The following is a 21,797-nucleotide window of genomic DNA, read 5'->3' as shown; positions in this document are numbered from 1 at the left end:
GGCGAAACATGTTTACGAATTACGACAAATCTTTACCCGCGTTAGTTAGTATCCGTGCTAGGTCAGTTACGAAGATATTTTACGTCTAATTTCGGCAGAATGCTTTGATACCGACGATGTTAGTCATGCCTATATTTTATTTATTACCTCGAACCGAGTGCCGAAAATAAGCAAGACACGGGTTGGTCGCATTGGGGGCGCATCAGGAGCTACTACGTGGAGCAGCTACCCTGTCTATAGGAAAAGCATACTGGAACACCAGGCCTTTGTGACCTCCTAAGTGCACAGCCGTGTCTGTGCCAGCATAGATCACTCGCATATAGAAAAGAGTTCCTCCCTCATTGTTTGACCACGGCAGCCATTCTGTGGCACTGCTCGCTGACGCGTGCTCTTTGCCCCCGGACAGGATCGACTTCCAGTCTTCGTCGGCGCCATACTTGTTTATTTACCAGTTGCCCTGGCGCCTCGTGTCCCTGCCTGCTTTCATTACCAAGCATCGCATGAGAATGCGTGGCCGATTTCGCTTCTTTTTTGTCTGGTACCCTCGCGCCTTCGCACATGCAGTATTTAGTAGTGGAAAAGAGAAGCGATGACTTCCTGCAACCGTGTCCGCATATCCCGTGACCGTGTTTTTTTTTTTTTTGCTCTGGTAATATAGCAGTTCTTTGTCAGGATCCACAGAGTCCGTCGACTTCGGGGAAGACTTGCTGGAGACGCGCTCTTGCTAGTTATGTCTGGCGCGTTGGTCCTTTTTTAGATACTCTGCTTTCGTCAAGCACTTCTGAAATCACTATGTACCAGTTCTTAAGTATCCTTACCCATTTGTGGGAGGCTCCTAAACGTAACGCAATAAACTATACCCTTTAACAATAACATTCTAAATACATACATCATGCAGTAAATGCACTAAAGGTTATGCAAGGATGGGATATTTCAAAATTAACTATCTGAGTTTTGTAATATATAAGGGTAGTGTCATTAATTTAAAGCAAATGGTAGTGAGTTTCTCTGGGAGAAACTGCTGAAATAAACGATTAGCATGCCTTGGCTAGTTCGTACTTTTGGCCAGATGAGGTTCTCGTTAAGGGGAAACTTTCCGGGGTTAGTGATGTCTACTGAAGAAGACAGAATGAAATAAAAGGGGAATCGATTCTAGATATGCCTTAAGATAGCCAGACATGCAATTTATACTTAATTATGTCGAGTACTCTAAGGATAGTGACATTCGAGTTACGGACTCACGTTCGCACGCCAGCCTACGCATGGGCCCGCATGCGCTGACAGGTTATACATCAGACCGAGCATTAGGCTTACTACCAGATTGAGCGCCAAGTTGTAATATTTTTTTTTGTTGTGCGGCATGAAATAACACGCAGAGGAGCGATGAATGTCTATAGTGCGCCTTCGTGTTTTCGCTTCCGCATGCGCGCGCGCGCGCACACAAACACACACACACACACACACACACACACACACACACACACACACACACACACACACACACACACACACACACACACACACACACGCACACGCACACGTACACGCACACGCGCACACACACACACACACACACACACACACACACACACACACACACACACACACACACACACGCACACACACACGCACACACACGCACGCACACACACGCACGCACGCACGCACGCACACACACGTACGCACGCACACACCTGTTTCGGTGGTGGTGCATTGCCAGAAATAGTCCGCGAGAAAGTGTCGAGCATTATTCTCGCATTTCTGCTAGAGACAGGATTGATTGACACATGATGACATATTTGGCGCGGAAAGAGACGCTCGGACGGAGCCATTGCCGTCCAGGTCTACCAGGCTAACGCTGTCCATAGTGCCGACAACCTCCACCAGTACCACGAAAACGCACAACCCATCGATGACTCTTATCATTACGCTTCCTTACCACTTCCTGTGGTCGCTCAGTGGTTACAGTGTTTTGCTTCTGATCCCAAGATTGCGGGACTTATCCCCGGTCACAGGGACGGCTTCACATGGTTAGGCAAAAATTAAATTAAAAATGAACTGCGGGGGTTTTACGTGATAAATCCATGATCCGATTATGAGGCACGCAGGAGCGAGGGACTCTGAATTAAGGTTGACCACCTGGAATGTCGTAAGGTTCACCCAATGCGCGGTAGACGGTCGTTTTTCAGTTTTATTCCCATAGAAATGTGTTTGCCGCGGCCGGGGTCACCATAATGTAAAGCCATTCGATACTTTTCTATTCCAATTGTGCAATCAGTCCTCCATAATTGGTCAAAAAACTTTCGGGCCACCCCCGCTTCGCTTGTTTCTAACGTGACGTCGCGAAAACCGCGAAAACGCCCCATCTGATAGGATGTGTGGATACTGATTATGCGTGATTAGACCGAACGGAAGAAAAAGAATTATTTCTGCTTCGACGCTTTTTTGACAATAATACCCTGCCATTGATCAAACGTTTTCGGGCTGCGCCCACTTAGCCTGTCTGTCACGCGACGTCACAAAACCGCGAATACTCACCGCGTCAAAGTGACGTGTACGTGTTAAAGACGAATTAATATGAAGAACAAAACTGAATTTCTTTTCCGAATAGCCGGAGGCTGCCCTGTTCCGAGTGGAATAGAAGATGGCTGCCCCACGATTGCTCTGGCGCTGACTACTCGGATCAGCCGGAGAGCATGGATTTATTTGCCTATAATAAACATTTTTAGTGGCAGTATAACGTTACCGAGCCCTTTTGGCATCTGTACGACATCACTTTGCCAACTCTTTGTACTGAGGATCCGTTCTGGCGGTATCTACTATCACTGTGCTGGCAGGGCCTCATCGAACCCCTCTCCGCTTGAGCGTGCTTCTCGCCTCTTTTCAGCCAATTCTATAAAAACAATCTGCTCAATGTAGGCAATACTAGTCGCTTTCAAAGAAAGAAAAGTGACCTGCTACAAACGAAGAGCGCCTTTTATTGGGCTTCTCAGACAACGCTGCGGGTTTCCGACTGATGCTTGCCTCGGTGGTTACGTAAATTTCATATTAGGAGATTGGAATAAAAACAGATTAGAATATATTTACGTTATAGGGCCCAGGATACGATTGCGCACCGTGGGGCTTGGTAGCGCAACGCCTTAGCCACTACGATACCACGGTGGGTTTAGGCACACGACAACACAGTTCAGATGGTCGAAACTGAATCGAAGCTGATGCCTTGTGAACCTGTATTAACCAATTTGCTGAAGACGTCATCCAATGCAAATTATTGCTATTGCCTAAATTTCCCGAGAAAGCAATAAAACACCGACACTTATCCATGAACATTTATTTAGCTAAGCCGAGAGGGAGCAGTACGTCACATAAGTATTCCGTCCGCAAGGAGTTTGGCAGTTTATCTTTAACTCCTTCCTTTACCACTAAATACATTTAGTGCAGCATTTTATGGGGCTTCTTCGTGGTACGAAAGTTTTTAGCAGTTTGTTTGCTTACGGATCTTACATGGTTAATTAGAGTTTGCTTATAAGGGGCAGCAGCGTCGGAATTTGTCTCTCAGCGGCATGTAATGAACCTAGTAATGCCGCTCCGTTGCCAGACAGCGGCCCCGTTTCGAGTTTATTGGTTTCCTCTGGTTCTAAGAGGCCCAAGGGCACTCTAAGCCGCTTGACATCTCCTCAGAAAAAAAAAAACAGATGCTCCACGTAATTGGATTCCTGCCGATTCTCATTCATTGCACATAAAATTCCGAACGTCTCCAATTGGTACGTCTTGTAGTTTCTCACGGCAAACAGACTAAATGAAGGGTAGAATGAACGTAACTGGCTTCGGTGTAAATGGATTGCGTTGTGTTCCTCGTCAAAATTGTTCCGCGGCATTACATGTGGTATCGACTCACATTTTTTTTCTACTCTTTCTCAGGTTTCATTGTATTTTCCGGCGTTGTAGCCACAATTCTGATATGTTATAGTAAATTTAAACTCGGGAAGGAGATTGTTGACATTTTGAAGCGGTGAATAAAAACCTCACGGCTCTCACAACTCTTCAACAGAGAATCATAGGCACCCCAGAGACACGAGCTGAAGAACTGCAGCTTCATTTGCATGCTTCCTCACAAATAGCGGTGCACCTGACTAAGTTAATGCATCGCTTAATGAAGCGCATTCCGCTGAGTCGGCTAGTTTTAACACAAAACACTGATTAATAACCTAACAATGATAGGCTTTAGGTTCCAAATGAGTAAACCTAGCCATGGCTTGCACAAAACTCGGTTAGTGTACGCTTAGGCTACATTTGTCGCACTGTTGCTGAGCCCCACTGTTTTCGTTGAGCTAGAACAATATATCATTAAACAAATTAGGTACAAAAGAGTACAGATCAATGAAAACAAATGCTTAATTTTACATGGGCTTCATCTTTCCTATTGTATTCTACGTCGTGAAAATCAAGCGCTCTCATAGCTGCTGCCACTGTTGTTCTATTATTTCCGAAAATCTGCAGATCTGCAACTTTGTTATAGCACCTCGACAGAAAGCTAAGCGGTTCTTCAGCCAGTACCGAATACTTATAGAAGAAATTGGTTTCCTACTAGAGCGTTGCAAGCAGCTAAAATCTGTGAAAGAAGTTTTGGCAAGGATTAAGCATGGCCACAGTACTAAGATTGATAAATAAATGATTTTGCAACGATTGGGGCTTCGTACAAACACTGACCGACACGCCGCGATGTCAATCTGAAGCATCTGGCATCAGGGAGACCACACGGAACGATAAAGAAAGGAGAATTGGAGTCATTGCCAGAAAGGAAGTTTCATGAAACAGGTAGACTGGAAATTGTGGATTGTTTTTGTCCGCCTGTATCTTTGTAATGTTCGTCGTATTGCTTTTGAAGATATTTATCGTGCGTCTTTTTAATGTAGCTTAGTGTTAGGTATAGCACTTTTCCCATTTCCATGTTAGGGCACAGTTGTGCGACCTTGCATTCCTGTCAGTTCCGTTGTGCCTTTTACTGCACAAGAATTGTGGCTAGAAATACCTTACGTCACCTTCATTTTATACCTGATTAGCAAAAATAACGACATTACTGCGTTTTGTGCAAGGGAAAGGTGTACCTTATGACCACATACAGCGTAAATTGCGAGCAACTATACAGGCCTTAAAGGAAGAATGTACCTCTTTCTTCGCTTGCGGAAGATACGATTCCGTTGTTTGGTTGTGGGAATTTTAAATTCGTCCCGATGCGCGTTTTCAATGTACCTATATATAGAGATAAATCAGAACGAAAACAAGCGGTGGTTAACCAGAAGAGAGACTTGCGGTTGGTTACTTACACTGGGGAAGAGGTTAGGGACTAGCTTCAATAGTGCCCCGACGACTTCCCTCATGACGGCCGTATAGATTTTCTCGCATATCATTACCACGGGAATGAATGAAGTGTTTCTACAACGTGCAAGCGCATAAGACTACCTCGGCCTAAATAAATTATTTAGTATGCTAAATACAGCAGTCCTAAAATGTATCATACGTACCTGACATTCGTGAGGTCGAAAATGCGGCAGCTTGCTTTTAGCTTTGTTCAGATAGACCCCACTGCAAATATACACTCAGTTTTTTCGAAAGCTCTCCTTAAATGCCAAGCATTCTCTCTCTATTTTTCTTTTTTTTTTGCCTTGTTGGAGCCAAAGTCCGAGCAAGGTCACGCGCAAGGATGGCACAATTCTCTCTTCGAAAATGTGCGCCAATACCGAAGATAGTGCAGGTCGAATATCCGCCGGACCCAGTGCAAAGAAACACCCGATACAGTGTGAAATAAAGAGGCTGGATTAGCCAGTGTCAGACACGTTCCAAACAAACACCAGATACAGTGCGAATTAAGGCGGCCCACTGCGGCAGGCGATGCATGTGAGCGCAGACGAGTGCTCCCACCCCAACATTCCGGCGTCGTAATTTCATTGCCGTGTTGCCATTGTGGTCATTCTTTCTTTGTCAAGTCAACGTCATCTTTGTGCCATTTTCACTCTGTTACTGCCACTGCGTCGTCATATCGTCATTAGTGAGCCGTCTTCGAAATGCGTCGTCGTCATATTATCCTAATTATATCGTGGTCCTGGCGTTGTCCTCATCGCGTCGTTATCGCAATGTTGCCGTAATGCTTCGTGGTCGTTCAATTGTCGTTATTTTGTCGTAGCGATTGCAGTTTCGCAAGCGCATTGTGGGTCCTACCTTTGTCCTCACCGCCGTCGCCGTGATTCTACTTTCGTCTTTCTTTTGTATTCATGTCGATGTCGATGCACTATCGTGGTCATGCAGTCGTTGTCATACCGTCGTCGTCATGCCGCAGTCGCCGTACCTTTGGAATTGCCATCGAAATGGATTTAACGTCGTCCTCCCATCGGCATCACTCCAGCATCGACATCACGTTGTCACAGCGCCATCGTCGTCACACCATCATCATCATAGTATCATCGTCGCAAAATCGTCATCATACAATGGTCGGGATGCCACCGATGGCACACCATTCTCGTCTTACCATCATAATCATCACTCTTATGCCGTCGTTCCATGGTTGTCTTCTCCTCCTCGTCAGACCATTGTCGCCCCTTTTCGCGCACATTTGATTCGTCTATTCTTGTAATAAATGCTTCACATGACATAGACAATGATGAAGGATCGTTTCTGATTACATATTTTATTTCTTTTCTTTAAGCGCAAATTACGTATTTGTGTAATTCCTGTGTGACTGCATTTTGCTACAATATGGCCTGCGAACGCTGTACAATATTATAAACTCAATCACGTAGCCAGGCGCTATGCCAGGTTCAAAAATCAATGCCACGAATTGCAATTGCGTAAAGATGTTTCGCAAATCTAAATCCATGGCGAGGAGCCTGTATATAAACGTGCACAACGGAAGGAAAAGGAAATTCAGCCAGAAACTTTCCATTACCGCTTGAAAAAGCATGAACGCGGCCGTTGCATAATGCAACCTCTGCGTGACACCTTAGTTAGTTAGGCTTCCCGTGCATAACGCAAACACAAATAGCTACCGAGAACAGCGTGCTCCGACGGCAAGGTACGATGTTACGCTCAGGGGCACGGTTGCGCGCAAAGGCATTTCTTCCTTAATGAGATCAGCGACGCAGGAGCTACTGCCTGGTAAATGCAGCGCTTTGTGCATTTATCGGGGTACACTTACATTGGCCTGCCGTAATGGCTGCGGCGGGCTTTGTCGAAAGGCGCAAAAATCTTTCGATGCGAAAGAGAAGCGCAGCTTCTCCTACGTATTCTCAGTTTTCTTTCTTTTTTTTGCTGCTATGCTTTCTTCCTGCAAGCATGAAGCACCCAGTCGCTTCGTTAATTAGGTCCTTTTCCTGCTGTTTGGACGGCATACCGAAGATGAGAACGCACTTGCCATGTGCTTCTGCTCTGCCTCCATTTTCTTTTTTTTTTGTTTTCGATACATTGCCTCAATAATGACTGCTTCTACAAATGCCGCCATTTGTTCTACCAAACTTGTTGCCCAGAGTATGAACGCAGGCCTTCCCGGCTGCTTGTTAGGAGGAGCGCTACAGAGAGCCAGTGCAAAGGTTAATAAGGCGAACGCCTTAAATGGCTCATGCCCCCGATGGCCTTGATAACAGCGCATCGTTTGGTCCAATGGTACAAAATCTTTCATCAGCAGCAGTGGCTCATATCCCCCTATGCAAGCAAAAAATGCAGTGGCTCGTCCCTCTGGAAATGCAGAGTCTACAAGCACTGATCAAATTGAAGCGTACAGTGCATACATCAATTGAAATCACGAATACTACATACAGAAACACGGCGTGTAGCCGAGTGGTAAAAAAAAAACACGTGACCTTCCCAATAACTCAGACCCCGTAAGAAATGCCTCATACCACCGTAGGGCTCAGCAAAGTGAAGCGATTTAGTAAAGCAATGAAGGGGGCTAGTTGGTGAACGTTCATGGTTATATTGCACTCAGTTTTACACACAATATTAAGGAAGTACATATATATATATTTGCGCTGCGTCCGTCCACGTCCTGTCCTTCCTTAATATCGTGTTTGTAAAACTGAGCGCAATATAACCATGGAAGTGAAGCGAATAGTGCGTAGATTTATTGAAATCATTTAGACGACACACAGAAAAGCATACGTTTCAATCCCCTGCTGAGAGGATGCAATAATGCATTTATTGAAATCACCCATACAACACACAGAACAGCCTATGCTTGAATCCCCCGATAAGAGGATCCAACGTAAAGTCAGAGAAACGTCGTTGGCATGACTCTGACCCCGCTATACGGGCACGCGAAGCTGCAGCTAAGCGTCGAAAACCAGCCGAAGAAGCCCAACTGCGAAAAAAGCAACGCGACGACGCGAGACGATGCATTACCAAGTGTGCAGCAGGCTTTCGTCTTCACATGTTACAGGGGCGCTAACACGTAAAACTATTCCAAACGTTTCTATTCAAATTGTGCAATAAGCCCACCGCGATTGGCGAAAATCTTTTTCGGACCACCCCCACTTCACCTGTCTGTCACGCGACGTCACGAAAACCGTGATAGCTCCCCATCTGATATGACGTGTACACACTAATTATGCATAATTTGACCGAGCAAAACAAAAATAGTTACTTCTGATTCGACGACTTTTCGCCATTAGCCCTCGGGTATTGGTCAAAACTTTTCGGGCTGCATCTACTTCACCTGCCTCTCACGCGACGTCACGAAACCGCAAAAACTTATCGCGTCAAAGTGACGTGTACGCGTTAAATATGTATTAATATGCCGAACAAAACTGAATTTTCTTCTGAATATCCGCAGGCTGCCCCGTTCCAAAAGGAATAAAAGGTGGCTGCCACCGATCGCTCCGGCACTGGCTACTCGCCCCTGCCGGAGAGCATGGGTTTATTTGCGTGTAATACAACTTGTTGCGTGGCCGTGTAACGTTTTCCAGAACTTTCGGCACGTTTGCGACCTCGTTCTGCCAACTCTTCTTGGCTGAGGATCCGTTTTAGCGTCATTCTTAAGCTTCCGTTGCATGCCGCCGCGATTGTCGACGAGCCACTGCAAGCTAAGTAAGGGAAAGCGTACCAATCGTAGACGCCGGCATCGCCCTCTTCATCCTGTTGTCAATATTCAGTGCAGTGGCTCGGCCCCATCGAATCCCTCTCCACTTGAGTGTGTTCCTCGGCTCTTGTCAGCCAATTAGACAAGGCAACCAGCTCAGTGTAGGCAACGTTATTCGTTTTTCAAGCAAGCAAAAGTCACCTCGTATGAACGACGGGAGCATTTGATTCGTTTGTTCAGACAACCCTGCGGGTGACCACCTGATGCTTGCGTCGGCGGTTACACAAATTTGACGTCAAGAGATTCGAATAAAAACATATTGGAATAGTTTTACGTTATGCGGCCCCACGACGGTAGCATGCTGTCAATTTTTTGTGTTCTCTTGTGTGCTGCTTCGTATTGTTCTTAAACGCTCTTTCTTTGTAGTACTTTAGATGCGGCGCCTTCTGGTGGAAGTTCTTGCAGAAAGTAGCGTCTCTTCACGATCACAGACACTATCTTTCTCTCTGCAAGCCTTCGTAACCGCTGCTGCTTCCGCAGTCTCTCTTCGCGAAGGACGTCCGTGGCATGCGGCGTTGGCACAGCAGTCTGCTGCTGCTTGCTGGCTTGGGCGGGAATTATCGCTATGGTACATTAATCGCAGCACTAAAGTCGAAGGTTCACTCAGCGGCGTTCAAATGGGTATTAATGCTTTCACGTTCACAGCTCATAAGAAGTGCTTAGGGGACCTCGGATTTTGCTTGTCTACTTTATCATAATCTGAACAGGGGCTGTCATCCTGCTTTCGTTACACACGTACGTTCGCTTAGAACAAATGACGTTGGTCCACCTGGTATCGCTTGGCGCAATGCCAAATAATCTTCGATAGACACGTACCTGGAAGATGCTTGACCTAACACCCATTCTCCCCGAGCTTGAGATCTGTGTACTTCTAACGCGATAGCGTTAAGGGCCCGGTGTCACAGAAAAACCGGCGTCAGCCATCGGCGGTGTCATCCATCAGAAAAATAATCTCGAACCACAACCACGCAGGCCCTCCGCATAGCGCATAGGCATTACTGAACTAATTGAAGTTCTAAAGGTAAAAATCGTCCGATAACTCGTAATGTCCGACTTACGCACAACCAACAGACGTGATAGCGTAGGACTGTAATTTGAATATACGAGAAAGCATTATTTAGTTACTCGGAAACTCAAACACAACCCCCCCCCCCCTTCTTTTTTTTGTTTACGGGATATGAGCCCTTGATAAGCCACCGTTTGTAGCCTCTGATTTACGGGGGTATGAGCCAATGCTCTGCCCTACACAGCCGCCGAGATCGGCCCAATATTGTTTTCTATCGGTGATCTTCCGAAAACTACAGACCGGCACATTCCCGCACGGCACCCTGCTACACGCAAGGTACCCTACGACCTATACTCACAAATGCGCCTTCTGCTCTACGCTTAATACCCTCTACCACATGGTATGGGAATGTCAACAAAATCCATCGACACCGCCCATCACCGGACCAACCGTCGAGCAGTGGGAGGCCCAACTGATAAGCTCGAGCCCTGAAGACCAATAATAATAATATAATATTTGGGGTTTTACGTGCCAAAACCACTTTCTGATTATGAGGCACGCCGTAGTGGAGGACTCCGGAAATTTTGACCACCTGGGGTTCTTTAACGTGCACCTAAATCTGAAGACCAGCATCGCCTGGTGAGCAGGGCCAAGCTGTCAGCTCAAGCCCACGGCATCCTGGACTAGGGACGCCGCCCACCTCGGACGATTTTACCGTCGGCTCATTTCAACTAATAAAGTTTATTCCTCCTCCTATCGGGCCCCGTGTTGCAGAATATCCTGTGTCGCCGTCAACGGGACCCGGAAAAGCTATCACGTTACACTCTTAAAGGCGAAGCATAAGCGTCCTTCAAGTTCTTTTATTATTTTTGTCCATTTCCGTTTTCGTTTACCCTGTAGACGTTTGTACCCACACTGCCAACACCATCCTACTTTGTGTCTATTGGCCATTTGCCTGCTCCTAAATCCGAGTACTGTATGACGCCTGTGGTCGGAAATATGTTTCACATCCACTGCCGTGGCCATGACTGGCGCTGGCTAACACTCCCAGGGCTATATCTAGTACTCATGCACAAGTACCCATGAAAGGGGACAGCAGGATGTTGCTGCTGTACCTTAATGACAAAGTACGCATAATGCGGGAAATGTGGATTCATCCGTGAGCTACGGCACGTTGTCTTTTCATCCACATTCATTTACGGTCTCTTCATTATTCTTGCTCATCAAGTAAGCATATTATTTAATTTACTTCATGATTTCGCTGGCTTCATTGTTGTTTGTCAGTCTGTTGCTGTGGTATAGTAACTAACTCACCAAGACAAAAATAACAAATGCGCTTAACGCCTCCGCTTCTGACGGTATAAGTTGATTTTCTAGAACGGGGAGATCATTTCAACCACACGTGCGCGAGAGCGCTGAAATTTACTTGCCGCATAATCCCGTGCAGGGCAAAGCCTTCTAAATATGGATGCTACAATGCCGTAGCGAACGAGCCTTATTTTCTTTCGCCAACCTTGACGCGCGGTCTCTAATCCAGCCGCAATTTCGAGTGCTTGTTCGTAAAGCCTTTCGCAGATTTCAATTCATGCTTGCCCGATATCAGATTTTGCTCTGAGCCTAAGTCTTGGTTGTGCTCTGACGTCGCAATAGTCTCGCCTTCCGCTCTGCTGTGGCATCCGCTTCATTCATAAAAGAAAAAAATAAGTAGGGGCTGACCCCAAGGCAAGGTAGCGCAGTTTAAAAGAGCGTAAGCGGTATCGCTATCACGTGGAACACACGCACGACAAATAACGTACGCGCCACTCATTTCGAATAGCGGCTTTGGCACGAGAGACGCACGAGTGCGATCGTGGCTTAATGGTTAAAGCACTGGATGGCCGTGCCAGTACAGAAAGGTTGGATCCCACCATCGGCCGCGCAATTATTTATAGCTTTAAAAGCGGCATTTAATAACTTTGGAAGTCTCCAACAAAAAAGCTCGCAGTGTGCTCGAATGTGAGCAAAAGTGCATGTTCTTAAAAGAGAGTTATTTCCTTATGCCTCCCCGGCTACTGACGGGACACTAACGCTCGTGGTTGACAGCTGACGCAGGTGACTGCTCATTTGACCAAGGCTTGACTCTTTCTCTTACCAGACTATGGCTACATTTGCTGACAGTAGTTGCATTGATCTTGCTCATCGATTGGTGTAGCAGTCTGGCGAGGGAGATTATCGAGGCTGGTCGGATCAGCCAGCAATCAACCACGTTTGTAAGTGCCCCGTCGGTGGCAATGTTGAATCAGAAGAAAATAACTTATCTTAAAAGGTGTTAACCATGCTTTTCCATTGCCCGTTTTTAACTTTTTTAAAAATTTTCGCACGCTCAGACTTTGAATATGCCTTGTATTTGCTTTTGCAATACACATGCCTGCCTCTGCTTCCGTCTAGAATCTATGAAAGAACATAATTTGTAAGTGAGCTACTGTACTGTCCTCTTCGTTTTTCGCGTCCTTATTTCCGCGCAATAATACAATATACTGCACCAACTGGCCGAGCAGTCAATTGTTTCGAATTACATACAGGCTCAATCAGATTCTACAAAATTGCTGCGATCACGGCTTGGTGCCGATGCGGGAAATTAAAATTCAGGACGCCGTCGTTTGACCTTGTGGGTGCCTACGCTCGGAATTCAAGACGTGTGGGCACGTTCATAATCTCTGTGCCTGCCTTGTTACCCGAAGCGCATGCTTTTAAAATTGACTGTTCTAGCTGTGCGTCGCTTGCGCTCCGCTCCATCCAGGTTTCACGCACGTAGGCACTGCAAGGAACTGCTTCGATTTCGCATTTATGATAATCGCTCTTCTCCTTGTAGCGTTCCCACTGAGCAGTCGTATGCAAATTATTCGGATGCACCAGTTTGACCAACGTTCAAATCCAAAAGCGCACTGTAAACGCTCAGCTAAAGCTCCTGAATGCCTTACATTAGACTTAAGACATAATTAGGTTTAATTAGACTTCACATATTTTCCTATTTATAGTGAATTACACTTTGAAGCGCCGACGGACAACTCAAGCGCCGAAATCGGCCGATCACTAAGCGCAAACTTACCGACGCCAGCATGCCGCAACAGCAAAAAAAAAAAAAGGACAGAAAGCAACTGTCAGTGCAGCCATCTTTACGACTTCAACGGCTCTATTCCTTTTCACTTGTCACTGCCACAAAAGAGACTCTGAGGCACTTTAGAAAGTAGTCTCCGAGTACCCGAGACAGACTTACTTGTCATGAACAGAGCTTACTCCCATTAGGCGATATCAAGGCGCAGGGAAAAAGCGTATAGGGCGAACAAAGCGAATTCGACCCGCCGAGAACCAAGATCAGCTCTTTTGCACCAGAACGAGCTCCTGCTACTACGGTCGTTGTGCGTTCACAATGGGGACAAAAGCGAACCGTGCAGCAGCGGGAACGCCGAACTGATGCGCACTAGCGGCACAGATCTTGTCTGCACGGAGAATAGGCCCTCTTGTTTTCGAGAGCAGAGCGCAACAGGGAATGCGAGTGCGCGTGGGAGTATAGATGCCAGAGCACCGTCACTTCGAAAGCAGTAACGTCAAGCGTAGTGGCTCTCATTAGTGCATGGTCCGCATGGGGCGGGGGAGGGAACGGGGAAGGCTCTCTATAGAGGCACACTTTTCCCGCTATGCCTCAGACTCCTGAAGGGAGATTTCAAGTTTTTCGTGTCAGCAACCGAATTTAGTAATTCTTTGGAATATAGGACGCTTTCGCGAGCACCCATGCGCACATGTAAAGCAACGGAGATTGGCCACAGAAGTACGTGCGATACCTTCTTGTAAAATTTATAGGGAAAAAAGCATATCGTGATAATCGAATTTGCTAGCACGCAGACAAATTTAAACATTACAAGCCATACAGGCGATGTAATGCGTAAGGGAGATAACCGGTGGACCACTAAAGTTGAAGAATATGTGCCATGGGAAGGGAAGATCAGTCGAGGACGGCAGGAAATTAGGCGAGGCGGTAGAATTAAGGAATTTGCACGCGCAATCGTTGGAACCAGCTAGCGCAACACAGGAGTAATTGTAGAGTGCTTGTAGAGGCCTTCGGTCTGCAGTTTACTAAAAAGAATAATAATAATAATGCTCTATGATGATGATGATGACAACGGCAAAAGGCATACGGCAACCATACAAGTGCGAAATGGTTTTATTCGTTCAGTTAGATCAAATGAAGAGAGCTTTCGATGTGTATGGAAGAAATTCACTCTGTTGCGCTTAAAATGTGAGCTATCTGGTAAGCTCACCTGCTTAGCAGCAGCTCACCTGCGGCCAAACGCTGTCAGTAAGATATGCTGAGTTCATATAGTCAGCGAAGAGAAACCCCTATCTTTCACTTTAGCCGAGAGCACGTTGGGCCACCTCCCGCTTTCCCTTATTCGATTACTGTTTTGTTGTTGAACGTAACTACAACAAAGCGCTTTCAAAGCGCTGCACAGGCCTATATACAGTGACTTGCTACTAACGACGATGGTGGGTCTTGGACCAACAACAAAATTTCAGCAGAACGTTGACTGCATCGTATCCACAGTCCGCTTATCGCTGAGCTGTGGTAGCTAGGGGCGAGTGGCGTGTGTTGGGGGGGGGGGGGGGTGAGGGGGAGACTAACGTGATACAAAGATAAATCGCAAAAATGGGCCTAATTAGGATCCGCAAAATGCGAACTGGCGGTGTTTCTTGCAGCGGCTTTTTCATTGTTGTTATGGCTGAGCTGGCAGGGTTTCCCCCTGTTCCGTATTCGTCGCCAGTGGCAGCCCATACGCCAGGCGTCCTCGGTCTATCCTGAGAAATAAGCGCATATACGCCTTGGGCAAAAGGGAAACTCATCAAGTGGTTCGGCCACTTTCTTGCTTGGCGCACATATGTCCCGTAGCGGCAGTCTCCAAGAAGAACGCGCGTGTCGGCCATCTTGTTTGTTCCTAAGGAAACGACCGTGGGACCCAAAAGCTGATAATTATGCTGCGAAATCCTTTTCAAGGGGAAAAATTTGTTCCATAGTTACATCGATCCATCGTTGTGTCTTACAATCCAGTCATAGCATCAATGTTGGTCGCGATCAAGCCTGATGCGGTAATCAGTTTCTCGTTCACGATTGACTTCCTTCTGCAGCTTGTGCAAAGGACACAATCGAAATGGAGAAATCTGAACTCAGTCCAGCCCGTGTGGCATCGGTATTAATCTTGCTTCTTGGACACACCGGCAGAATTGATGCTTACATACCTGTTTTTAACTAGTGACCTCATCGAATAGTTAAGTAGGCTTTAACCGTGGCTGTTCTAACCAAATAATGACCGTAAGAATCTGCTCTAGTACTCCACATGTGCTAGTAAGCCAAGGAAAAAGGCAGAAGGATATTTTCTCTCTAGCTAAATTTTTAGATGGTGAGATCGCTTCAGCCAAACTACTGAACTGTGTAGGTGCTTTTGTTATAGTGATAATAAAAAAAATTGAGGCCTTTGTACGGGAAATATTCCACAGCGGAACAAGAATCGCTTGAGCCAAGCACTTTCAAATAATATGTCGCAGTTGAACCGTTAAACAATACGCTACGTTATAGCAATCAGATAAGCGAAGCCATTCTCCATGTATAGGTTCGGAACGATTCTTGCAGACGCAATCAAGGCACCTGGATAGCAAGTATTCATTTTCACCTTTGTTGTGAAGTGGAATAATGAACAAAAGCGGCTACAGGGAAGCGTGAGGGCACCCAGTCCGCCAGATGCACTGTTTGAGAAACGGGCGCGGGCAGGTTTTACAAAAGCAACATTACACGACGCTGTTACAAGAACGGAGCTGAGCCGTGTTAGGCAGTAAAATGCGGCACCAGATTACAAATCTGCATCTATCTTGTGACTAAAACCAGCACTAAGCACAGAAATTTCAAGGCATTAACAACAAATCTAAGAAGCTCGAGTATGATAAAATTGTTAATTCTAAATAACACCCGTGGTTGTACCACCTGTGCATAGGTACAGTATATAATATTAGTAGCTGTTTATGAAAAAGACAAAAGAGCTAGGCGTCTATCTCACTAACTGTGGACATCTCAGCTGTGCAGTAAGGCAAAGGTAAAGTAGGGGAAAATGGAGAAGGAGAGAAAGAAAGTTGCAACGTGCTGGGATGTCCGATGCACAAGGCATCGAACACTGAGCCGGGAACAGGTCGTGCTGGGCATGAGCTCTGCTTACTCTAGGCTAATCATCATATGTTTAATTCTGAAGCGCAGGATTTCTGTTTTTCTATTGGTTATTTTTGTACTGTGACAGTGATAAAAAGGGACACTATAGCCTAAAAAGAGCATAAGGCATGTGCACATATCCATTTCATTTACCAGTTCTGTACTGCATCACGCAAGAGATGGCTGTGCAAGGTACACTTTTTTGTTATAATTTTTTTATAAAATACACGGCAATAACATTTTGCTTCTCACAAAATCCCCGAGAAGGAGGTTGTCACGCTTCATGAAAATGAAATTGCCATTCACCGGAGAGCATAGCACACAGCTGCACATGGAGCCCCTGCGAGTTTCGCAGACAAAAAAAAATCTTATCAGTTGAAGAACTGCAGTTGATCTCCTGCTGCTGTCAAAATACATGTTCAAAGCAAAATAAATAAATAAATAAATAAATAAATAAATAGCAATGATGCGCGATTTCTTTTATTCCTATTTATTTCAGGCGCACAGTCAGGAAAAAAAATGATACATCCATCAAGTTTCTTTCGCATATCTTCTTGGGCCACAGGGTCTATACGTTGCTCTTCTCCTGCTCTTGTTAAAGGTACAAAAATATATTTTCCTAAGTTTCTGGGCATTTATCAGCATCTAAGTGCTAGCCTTCTTATTAGTTTCATTAATTTGGTTAATAAAACAATAAGTTGATTGCGCCAGTTATGTTTACCATCATCGTCACAGTAAGGTTTAAGTCAAGTGCATAGCTGAGCCAGCGCTGTTACTCCGCGTGTTTTGTGGCACTGCTGTATGATGCGCTCTTAGCAGGAATAAAAATGCGCTTCGAAATTAAAAAAAAAAGGCAGCCTCATTTCAATGCTGGGACAGTGAAAGTATTGCGATTAAACCCACAAAAGCTCAAACACCGTTCCACATGAAACAAAATTAAAAATGCTTGCACAGATGCTTTTTTTTGGCCACGCAGAGTATAATGATATGAGGAAAACAGGGAAATTATAATTGAAGAGCCGTTATTTATTAAGGTAAATCTTTAACTAGTAGTTCATTTGGTGAATTATTTATAACTAAAGACTCCCTCTAGAAGATCAAAAACGCTAGTATGTGCTGCAAATTGTGTTTACAGCACCAGATCAGATTTATCAGGCATCAAACTCGGTATATCAAAAGAGAGAGAGATACAAACGAGAGAAAGGCAGGAAGGTTAACCAGAGTTAAAGCGTCCGGTTTACTGCACTGCACTCGGGGTAGGGAAAGGGGAAATAAAGACGGAAAGAAGAGCGAGTACAAAAAGAAAGGCGTGAAAAAAAGGGGGACGGCATCATTATAGTCGTTCTAATAGACCACTGCCACGTAAAAAGGTCAACAAAAACCTTGACCGACTTTCAGTGCGGCGACAGTTCATGTCGGCATACCCAGAGACTGTCTGCTCTGAAAGTGCCCTGTCGTCGAGGCGTGCCAACACGGCCGTTAGCGACAGCCGGTGCGCGCTGTATCGAGGACAGTGGCAAACTACGTGTTCTATAGTCTCCTCGCCGCCGCAGTGACTGCAAGCCGCACTCTCGTCCATACGAAGTCGGAAGGCGAACCATTGGTGTCGCTTTCACGAGCGTATCAAAAGGGATACGTTGGGCTTTCTGTAGTTAAATAGAAAAAGGCAACCTGGAACAGAAATTGTTCTGTGTTTGTTCATAATCCATTGCGAGCTGGCCACCAAGCCGAATTCTATATTCATCTCGCTTCTCGTCATGTACAGTCAAAGACAAGATTGCTCTTGCTCCTCTCGCACGCGATGAAAGTGGGTCTCGGCATTCAATTGAAAAAGTAAGAATCTTCTGCGGTGTTTTTTTTTGTGTGTGTGTATGCTCACACAACGATATGATCGAGATTCTCTGAAGCGCACGCACGCACGCACAAAGAAAGACAGAAACAACAAAACAAACACAAAGAATGCACCGGGCATCTCTTGCAAGAGACGACTCTGGCTATATATGCGCGGCCGGCATTCATAAGTCATCACTCGGGAGCAAAAACTTTCCTGTTTGCGATTCTGCGAAGCAAAATTCTACCACAAGCGACATTTTCGTTTCTGACAAATCTGTGGAACAGTCCTTTGCCGCATACAGAGCAAATGAATGATACGAAAAAGGAATATTGCTGGCCCGCTGCCAGGATGAATACATCGCCGTTCTTTGCGACCCACGCATAAACAGGACCACCAGAGGCGCCGACATGCATATGCGCATCTCAAATGAAAGTAGCGCTGGATGCGTAACGCAGTGCCGACATATCGATGGAACACGGCAAAAACGAAAGATAAACCAACAACAAAACTTTAGGAAGCCTCACTTGGCATGTCAGACACGACGGAATGCAGATGAACGCCTGTTTACAAAGCGCAGTGCCGACGAATAACATCCCATCGTGGCAGCTCAGTGGCTTTGCGCTGCGCTGGTGAGAGCGAGGTCGCGAGTTCGATCCCTTGCCGCGGTAGCCTCATTCAGACGGGGGGCGGAATGAAAAACAAAATTGCGTGTGTAACGTGCATTGGGTGCACGTTTGAAAATCACTCGGCGCGTGGTCAAAATCAATCCGTATTCTCGACTACACGGCTTCTCTCTAATGCAATGTTGCAGTTTCGGTACGTTGAACCCAACAGTTTCACTAATAAAGGAGCGAGACAGCTGAGTAATAGCGCCTCTTTAGAGATAACGCATGTATTTATTTCTGCGTAAGATTTCTTAATGTTAAGTTTGCCATTTTCATGCTACTGCTAGCGAAGTACTGGTTTGTTGGAGGCATCTCATTTTATCTGCCTGAAACGCAATGTAGAGGTATTATACTGTGGACATAGGTTCGAAAGAATCTAGGTTTGCGCTTCCTGAACTTAGGGCAGTATTTTTTCTAGTTCAGCACGTCCCTACTTCATGCGCTCCACCACGCCCTCTTTCAAGGATAAAGAAAAAAACAACATATATTTCTATCATAGAGAGAGTAAGAGAAAGTGACCAATGAAATGGGGGGAGGGAGGGGGGAGCGACAGAGGTTGACCAGGGCTTTACTGCGGTGGAGCGCCTGCATGTTTATTAACTTTGTGTGCTGTGAGCACTTAGTTACCTGTATTTCAGCATGACGACAGTTTCATTGACCCGTGGCAGTTCTTTATTTCGTCTTAGCAAATAATTTTACAGCAACAAATAATGTATTTTCGTGCATTACAACGATGATTGTTTTTAGATGATGTTTCCTAATGCGTCGCCTAATATATGAAGATTCTTATTATAAGGGTTTGGGCCCTCTAACGTAAACTATTCCAATATGTTTTTATTAAAATCTCCTGACGTCGTATTTACGTAACCGCCTACGCAAGGATCGGGCGGTCACCAGCACGGTTGTCTGAACAGACCAATCAAGCGACCTCCTCGTTCATAGGAGGTCACTTTTGTTTGCTTGCAAAACGAATAACGTTGCCTACACTGAGCTGGTTGCCTTGTCTAATTGGCTGACAAGAGCCGAGGAACACACTCAAGTGGAGAGGGATTCGATGGGGCCGAGCCACTGCACTGAATATTGACAACCGGATGAAGAGGGCGATGCCGGCGTCTGCGATTGGTACGCTTTCCCTTACTTAGATTGCAGTGGCTCGTCGACAATCGCGGCGGCATACAACGGAAGCTTAAGAATGACGCTAAAACGGGTCCTCAGCAAAGAAGAGTTATCAGAACAAGGCCCTAAACGTGCCGAAAGTGGTCGAAGACGTTACACGGCCACGCGAAAAGCTTTATTATACGCAAATAAACCGATGCTTTCCGGCAGGTGCGAGTAGCCAGTGCCTGAGCAATCAGTGGCAGCCATCTTTTATTCCTTTCAGAACGGGGCACCGTGGGGCTATTCAGAAGAAAATTCTGTTTTGTTCGGCATATTAATCCATCTGTAACGCGTACATGTCATTCTGACACTGTGAATTTTTGCGGTTTTCTGACGTCGCGTGACAGGCAGGTGAAACGGCTGTCGCCCGAAAACGTTTGACAAATAGGTGAGGCTAATGCTTAAAAGGCGTCGAATCAGCAATAAATAATTTTCTTTTGTTTGCTCAAATTATGCATAATCAGTGTGTACATGACATATCAAATGGGGAGCTATCGCGGTTCTCGTGACGTCGCGTGACAGACAGGTGAAGTGGGGGTGGTCCAAAAAAGTTTTTGACCAATCGCGGAGGGCTGATTTCAAAATTCGAATAGAAAAGTTTGGAATAGTTTTACATTATAGCGCCCCTTCTTTCTCTTCATTTTGTTTTAATCGTAGTTAGGCGCATAAATACGCATGCACGCATGCGCGCACACAGAGACAAACACACACAAGCCTACACAAGCACACACGCGCGCGCACACACAAACGCGCAAACAAACTCAGGCGCACTCAATACTTTTAGTTTTTTCCCCCATTCACTGGATGCATCCCACACAATTCTCATGCCTGTTCCGGTTCTGTGATATACCGGAGGCCCACCAAAACATGGTGTTTCTGTGCTCACATCGCGAGAAGAAAATCTCAAGATCAAGCTTCAGAATCGCTACAAGTTATCGAAGAAACTTGGGAGGCAATGTTAACGGCACCGAGCCTGGAGAACACGCGAAGTCTGGTGAAGCGGGCCGTGGCAGCGACGTTAGCCAACGGCTTAGCTGAACTGAGAGAGCCACCCACGAAGGGCGAGCAGAGAACACTTCCTCGCTGTTTCGTACAATAAATGTTTGTTCCTCCCATTCATCCCCTACGCTTCTCCACAGAAAGCAGAAAACTAAGCCAAGCTGCCAAAACTATTTCCTAACCCTTTTCTGCATTCGGCACGTGGAGTGTGTTAACTCATGTTTAACAGCCCAGACTGAACCAGCCCTTCTGTTTGTTCTTCTAATGACCGCGTGACCTAGGCGGACCTCAAACTCTGTGTACACAAAGTGGTTAGACAAACACGTGGAGAGGAGTTTTTAGTCTGTGTAAACACATCACAGTATGCAAATATTCATTGCTCTGTGGAACATCTCCAGGGGGAAAAAAACTTTGGATATTGCAGTAGCACAGGAGAATGCGTAAGCGGGAGCCATTTAGAAATGTTCTGTTGGGTGCTCTCGAAATGAAAACAAAAAAAAATCAAAAATGCCGGGAGTATATATTGCAGACTGTGCACACAGATGGTTTCCAAACAAGCATTCAAAAATAACTTATTTGTTTTCGGCAACCCAACTTGACATCACAACTCACATTTTAAACTCACACAGTTATTTTTGCGAATGATTGGCACATCGTATGCACTTTGCGAAATAGAAGCCATAATCAGCAAGTTCCTTCCTTGCGGTCTCACGTTCCCTTATTGTATGTATGTATGTATGTATGTATGTATGTATGTATGTATGTATGTATGTATGTAT

The 21,797-nt window shown here is 45.7% G+C and overlaps 1 protein-coding gene across 3 annotated transcripts in view; it reads right to left on the bottom strand.

Moving 5' to 3' along the window:
* LOC142584350 (uncharacterized) overlaps window positions 1-21,797 on the bottom strand; it is a 100,582-nt gene that overhangs the window by 7,324 nt on the left and 71,461 nt on the right. Inside the window, exon 4 of one of the 3 annotated variants that reach the window (XM_075694506.1) lies at window positions 16,650-16,702. The exons of the other annotated variants lie outside the window; for them this stretch is intronic. Within the exon in view, the coding sequence (XP_075550621.1) occupies window positions 16,665-16,702 (38 nt within the window). The 3' untranslated portion in view covers window positions 16,650-16,664. Of the gene's footprint in view, window positions 1-16,649; window positions 16,703-21,797 lie in introns of those variants that run through there. 3 annotated transcript variants of the gene reach the window in all.

The sequence above is a fragment of the Dermacentor variabilis genome, chromosome 6, assembly GCF_050947875.1.
Source record: "Dermacentor variabilis isolate Ectoservices chromosome 6, ASM5094787v1, whole genome shotgun sequence".
Classification (NCBI taxonomy): domain Eukaryota; kingdom Metazoa; phylum Arthropoda; class Arachnida; order Ixodida; family Ixodidae; genus Dermacentor; species Dermacentor variabilis.
The sequence above is the reverse complement of the archived record's forward strand: the minus strand, read 5'-3'. Positions and strand labels throughout refer to the sequence as shown.